The following is a 6,714-nucleotide window of genomic DNA, read 5'->3' on the forward strand; positions in this document are numbered from 1 at the left end:
CTTTTTCTTTAATATTATATCTTGATCATTTTCCACATCTTTACATGGTCTTTGCAAATACATTACTTAAATGATATGTGATATTTAATCATTCTTCATATAGATCAATATATGTATTTTCTTTTTTTTGTTTTTATAAATAGTAAATCTATTCCCGTAAATTATTTTTATAAGGACTTTCAAAGATGGGAAAAATACATGTACTTTATAACTGTTTTGGTGAAAAGTTCTATCTGCTTTTAACAAAGCATAGGAACTTAGACTTCTCCTGGCAGGGTAAAAAATTATTTTCACCGTGGTGGTCTGTGGAAGATTGCATTCTGTACAAATCTTCAGTGATTTGAATGGTGGACATATTTTTTTCTGTTTTATTGTGATGATGAATATTAATCAACTTGGTATTTATGATCAATCACATCTCTCAGAGAGCTTATGTTCTGGACATTTTGAAAATTGTTCCTTTTGTTCTAGAGGGTTGTTAACCTCTGGGCCTTTTGTTCATAGAGATGACTTTTTTATTATTACATTCAGTTAGCCAGCATATAGTTCATTGTAAGTTTTTGTTGTAATGTTCAACATTTCATTAGTCACATATAAAGCCCAGTGTTCATCCCAGCAGGTACCGTCCTTAATATTCATCACCTGGTTACCCCATTCTCCCACCTACCTCCCCTTTAATCCCTCAGTTAATTTCCTGGAGTCCAGAGTCTTTCATGGTTTGTCTGCCTCTGATTTCTTCCCATTCAGTTTTCCCTCTCTTGCCCTGTGGTCCTCCACTCTATTCCTTATGTTCCACATATGAATGAAACCATATGATAATTGTGTTTCTTTGCTTGATTTATTTCATGTAGCAAAATCCCCTCGGGTTCCATCCATGTCAGTGCAAATGGTTGCTGTTAATCCTTTTTGATGGCTGAGGAATATTATATTTTATGTATGTACCAAATCTTTATCCATTTGTCTCACAGAGATGACTTTTTGCTAATATGCGATGATCCCAGATCAGTGGGGCAGTGGAGTTGGTTGTGATGTCGTGACTCTTGGCTCAGGGATCTTTCCCACAACATCCTTGAATAACCCTGTCCCTGATCTGCTTGGTTCTAACTCCATAGATGATGGGGTTGAGCATGGGAGGTACCAGGAGATAGAGATTAGCGAACATGACATGTACCACTCGGGGCACATGATGTCCAAAGCGGTGGGTGAGGAAGGTAAAGAGGGCTGGGATATAAAGAGCCAAGATGACACAGATGTGGGAAGCACACGTGCCAAAAGCCTTGAGTCGGGCCTCCTCAGAGGGCAACCTCAGAACAGTTCTCAAAATCATCACATAGGATATACTGATGACAATTATGTCAAAGACAGCCACAGAGAAGGCCACAAAGAGCCCATATGCACGATTGACTCTGGTATCTGCACACACCAGCTTTAGCACAGCCATGTGCTCACAGTATGACTGGGGAATGACATGGTTGGTGCAGAAGGGCATCCTGGACACCATGAAGCAGAAGGGACTCACCCACAGCAACCCTCTCATCATCACAGCTGCCCCCAGTTTACCCACCACAGCTGGGGTCAGGACAGTAGAGTGGTGGAGGGGGAAGCAGATAGCCACATAACGGTCCAATGCCATAGCCATGAGCAACCCAGACTCCACGGAAGAAAAGGCATGGATGAAGAACACCTGGATGAGGCAGGCATGGTATTCAATCTCATGAGCATGAAACCAGAGTATAGCCAGCATTTTAGGTTGGGTGGAAGAGGACAGGGCCAGGTCAGTGACAGCCAGCATGGCTAGGAAGAGGTACATGGGTTCATGCAGTGTGTGGTCAATTCGGATTATGTGAAGGACAATGATATTGCCAACTACAGCCACAAGATACATGGCACAGAGAGGAAAGGCAATCCAAAATTGGTAATTCTCAAGTCCTGGGATCCCAAGTAGGATAAAGGACACGGGATGCAAAGAGTTGTTCCCTGAGGCCAGCATCACAGGATGGTTAATTTGTTCTCCATTGTGAAGGTAATCTACTCTCTGTAGGTGATAAGAATCAAAAAGTAATTATTAATATTTTAAGTATTTGGAAAGTTTCAAGTGAATCAAAGGGCAGTAGTGCTTAATGGTAATCTGGAAGAATTTCAACTGTTTTAATAAAAAAATTTTGCAACATAAAGTGATACTCCTCTTTATTCCGCATTTATATTTATGTCACTCAAAATGGGATCAAAACATACTAACTGCAAATGTGATTTTTGTCAAAGAATCAAATTTTCCTTGAAAGTAGAATCTGGTAAGGGAAATCTATCCTGACAATAATCAGTAATAATCAATCTTGCCCTTCTATTCTTCACAACTAACTGATTTGTTTAACCTTTCCCATAGGTTCTTTTCCCTCTGTTTAAGCCACTTAGGTGACTTTTCAGGATAGGAAGCTTGTTTGGAAAACACTTTGTCTTAAAGGCTCATAAGAAGAAGGCATGTGTGATGTTGAGTTAGCTTTGACTCTAGGAGTTATCCAGAGAATCTGGATTGGAGGATAGGTCACTGATTATTGTACACGTATAATTAATTCTGTTATCTATGGTGTATGTCCTTCTAGATTAGGTGCCAGCAAACTCATTTCTGTAAAAGGGTAGATCATACATATTTTAGGTTTTATGTGCTGTACAGTCTGTGTGGCAACTAGACAGTTTAGCCCCTGTAGCCTGAGAGCAACCACAGTCTGTACAGGAATGTGTGAGTGTGATTATATCCGAATACATTTTATTTGTAAAAACAGGGTGCAAGCTGGATTTTGTCTGCAGGCTATGGTTTTCTAAATCTTGTCATGATGATAGATTTTCACGAGATGAACCCTGAATAGTGTACCATCCTAGCAACTCTGTGCTTAGCACAGAATGGGGGTTTGACAAATATTTGCTGGATCAAATAACAAATAAATTGTTCAGTGGCAATAGACTTTTTTTTTTTTGGCAATAGACTTTTAAACTAATGAGTCATGTCTTAAAATCCTCCAATGAACTTTTTAACACTGCTTAGGCACCGTGGCTACAAGAGAGTTACACATCGTTCTCATACCATGGTCTGCTGTGTTGGCCAGTGAAAGACATGAATGTCCTCCTCTGCCTCTACTTGTTTTACATGGAGATCTTGTTTGATCCCTCTGGTGACTAACACCTTCCCAGGATTGATGACACAAAAGCTTACCTGATTCTTACTACGCACCTTTTCACTATTTCATCTCAGAGCCTTTGCGTCTCGGCCATAACAGAAACACACAGACAAGAAGAGTCTTTTCAGATCTCCCATAACAAATCAGCTGTTGGGACTAACAAATGTTTCATTCCACTAGACCTAATGGTTCCTAAAAAGGGTTTCTTTGAAATCTCAAAGAAACCTAACCTCTTCCTAATTTTCCCAAGCTTTATAACATTATGAGAGAAATGGAGCTCAGACTTTATAAATCTTGCTCTTCACTGAAAAAAATTACTATCCTACCTTGAAAATAGGTGTAGGTTTGCTCAAAACAAATACTCCTATCCAGGGTATGGTGGAAATTCAGACAAACACATTATCTGGGGTCCCAGGCTCTAATTTTATCCCCTCCCGCCTGGCTTGTTCTTCCACTTATATGTGGTCTTTGAACCAGACTTCCTTTCCCTCTCCCTTCTGCCTCCTGTATGTCACTCTCCATTTGTGAGGAAGTGGTCACTGAAGCTCATGGGCATCTGGAAAATATCCTTAGATCATCCTCATTCTTGTACTGGTCACTGGTGAAGATGCCTGCTAAACATACAATTTCTCAAAGTGCACAATAATCTCTTTGATCAATTGTGGAAGACATTGCTATTTTTGTAAATATAACACCAGAAGCATTTACTCTGTATTGTTTTTAACTCTCAGGAAGTTTCTTCCCATGAGGCTTAACGGGGAACTCACCTGTTCGCCATATTCCTTTTGCAGTGGTGACTCTTCTCAGGTGGTGACCTGGAGTCCAAGTCTGAAGTAGGGGATGGGAGCTCTTGACAGGTGCCTTTTTTCTTCTCTATACCTACAACTCCATGGAATCTGGTGTCCTCACTCTCAGCAATTCCCTTGCCTCTTTTCCACTTAGAATTACTCACTCAGCCTGTGAAGAGTGAAGGTTACAAGTCATGTGGAATGGACAGGAACTTAACCAATCCTGGATCATTACGTGAAGTGTGTAAAGTTTTCAATCATATTTTGGAGGGAGGTATGAGTTATCAACTTCTTTCTGGGTGGAATGAGTGATAAGAGCATTCCCTCAAGAGTACGAATAAAAGAGAAATAGAATTTCCCTTCTTGCCCAACATTCCTTCCCCTTTTCCTGCTTTTATTTATGTCCCTGCCCTCTGTGGACTAGAAATCTTGTGAGGCTATTAGGTACTCAAAAATAAATTAAGTCATCTTTTTCAACCTTATAGGTAGGGTGATCACACACTGGACGTCAAGAGTCAATTTTTCTGTTCTCCAAAGTATAATCTACTTGTGAGTAGTTGGCACAGACTTTGGTTCAGGTAATATGATTACAAGATTGATGTTCTCCGGACACCTTGGAGGCTCAGTCAGTTAAGCATCTGCTTTTGGCTCAGGGCATGATCCCAGGGTTCTGTGATCAAGTCTAGCATCAGGAACCTTGCTCAGCGGCCAGCCTGCTTCTCCCGCTGCCTGCTGCTTCCTCTGCTTGTGCTGTGACTCTCTCTCTCTCTCTGACAAATGAATAAATAAAATCTTTTAAAAAAAAAGATTGATGTTCTCATAATGATGGAGTTCAACTTTCATCTATAAGTGTGGGTTTGAATTCAGTGCTGGTACCACCGGCTCTGTTAGCCTTCAATTACTCATTATGTGGAGATTGTTATGTCTATTAGTTTAATCATGTTGCTGAGGCCTGAAGTGGTAAAGGATAAAATGGGCTGAGGTCTTGCTGAAGAATTGTTTCAGGGACGTTTAGACAGTTTTCGTGCTTTGGGATATCTAAAACCAAGGCATAGAGCAATAATGTTGGAGCAGGGGAGAGTTCAGATCCAGTGTCCTTCATGGAAGGATTGTGTGTGGAGGCAGCCTTCCTACTTTTCTAAAATTTCTCTGGAGGACACAGTGAGTATTGAATCTTCTCTCCACCTGAGAAGAAAATCCAGCCATCAGGGATCTCTGGATCTGGAGACCTCAGTAAGTCAGGTCATTCCATACAGTGTATTGTCCTGTCTCCCAGCTTCTTGGAGCTTCTGTGAGTCCTACTGTTCTCTGGGAGAGGCAGAGATGAGTACGGCACAGGGAGACCACTCACCTTGAGCTCTGCTTCATTTCTGACCATGAGCAGCTCTAACTGGCTCCTGTGATTCAGCTTTTAGCAGAGCCTGTGGGTTAGGACCTATTTAAAGACCTGCTTAAGCTTGGCCTTTCCCTTCCCAAAGCATTGATTCACCCCCTCCTTTAAGGCCCCTTGCCTCAATCTCTGGTTTCCTCTGAGACTAGAGACTAAAGCTGGAAACCTTAACCCCTAATTTGCCTCTCTCCTCTGTATACACAAATGCAAAGTCTGGGGAATTGAGTGCAGGGGCAAGAATTCTTAATACCCAATTGTGAGCTTATCTGTATGCACGTTTTCTTTGTTAGTCAAGAGTATTTACAAATGAAGGGATATTTTATAGAACGTGAAAGTGTGTCAATATGTTTGTTGATGTGTGTATTTGAGAGACGTGTTAATAGACATATGTGTGCAAAGACTGGATTTGAATGTGAATGGTATCTGTATATAGCCTTGCATGTTTGTGAGGTGTGAGTAACCATTTGCATTAAGTATCTCTATTTATTGGAATAACTTGGCTCTGTAAGGTACAAGGGCCCTGCATACACGTGCTTTGTGAAGGCATATGCTGTGCTCCAAAGCTGATAGCTTGAAATGATACATCAGTGTATATATAGATGGGTATGTATAGGCAAAATGTGTTGGTTTGAGGAGGTATTGACAATCTACCTACCAGAGCTACCTAGGTAGCTCTGGTTCTGAGGCCCTCCCACTTCTTATCAGGAGAGGCAGGAGGACTTCCAGATTGAAGTCTTGTCATAGTTCTTTTTGAAATTTGCTGAAGCTGTGAATCATGGAACACTCATCAAAAACTAATGATGTACTGTATGGTGATTAACATAACATAATAAAAAATATTACAACACATTAAAAAAATAAACAAAATACTGCAATATAATAGTTAAATTTTTTTTACACTCAAACAAACAAACAAACAAACAAAAAACCCCCAAATTTGGTGAAGCTAGAAGGCCCTCCTCATTGAGCCTGAACAGTTAAGCTTATGCAGAACTTCCTCTCACTTCCCATGTAGGTCCTTGCTGGTACTCTCTTCCTTTTTCTCAGCCTTCCCTGATGTATGACCATGTCAAATGAATATTTGAGAAAAAGAAGTATTTAAAAACAGAAAGTAAGGATTCATTTGTAGAGTTCAGACTTCAGAAACTATACCTCACACAATCCACAACCCAACATATATTTATAGGGGAACAAATCACACAAAAGTTTACCATGACTATTAAGTTTACAGTAATCTGTTTATGGTAAATTGCCATTATCATGTTCACAAAGGTCAGGATTTATTTTAAGATAACACCATAACAAAAATCTGGGCTAGAACTGTTTTTGTTAGGGAGTCCAGGTTTACAGACACAAAGTTTTA

General features: G+C 40.3%; 1 protein-coding gene across 1 annotated transcript; it reads right to left on the reverse strand.

The window, feature by feature from the left end:
- Positions 1 to 1,045: 1,045 nt before the first annotated feature.
- LOC125079309 (olfactory receptor 52R1-like) lies at positions 1,046 to 1,999 on the reverse strand. The gene has a single exon (XM_047692831.1). The coding sequence runs from the start codon at positions 1,988 to 1,990 to the stop codon at positions 1,046 to 1,048; it is 945 nt and encodes a 314-aa protein (XP_047548787.1). The 5' UTR covers positions 1,991 to 1,999.
- Between the last annotated feature and the right edge of the window lie 4,715 nt (positions 2,000 to 6,714).

Source organism: Lutra lutra, chromosome 10 (assembly GCF_902655055.1).
Source record: "Lutra lutra chromosome 10, mLutLut1.2, whole genome shotgun sequence".
NCBI classification, from domain to species: domain Eukaryota; kingdom Metazoa; phylum Chordata; class Mammalia; order Carnivora; family Mustelidae; genus Lutra; species Lutra lutra.

What these genes read in the sequence shown, in the direction of transcription:
- LOC125079309 (XM_047692831.1), bottom strand. Translation starts at nt 1,990, where the DNA reads ATGCTGGCCTCAGGGAACAACTCTTTGCATCCCGTGTCCTTTATCCTA.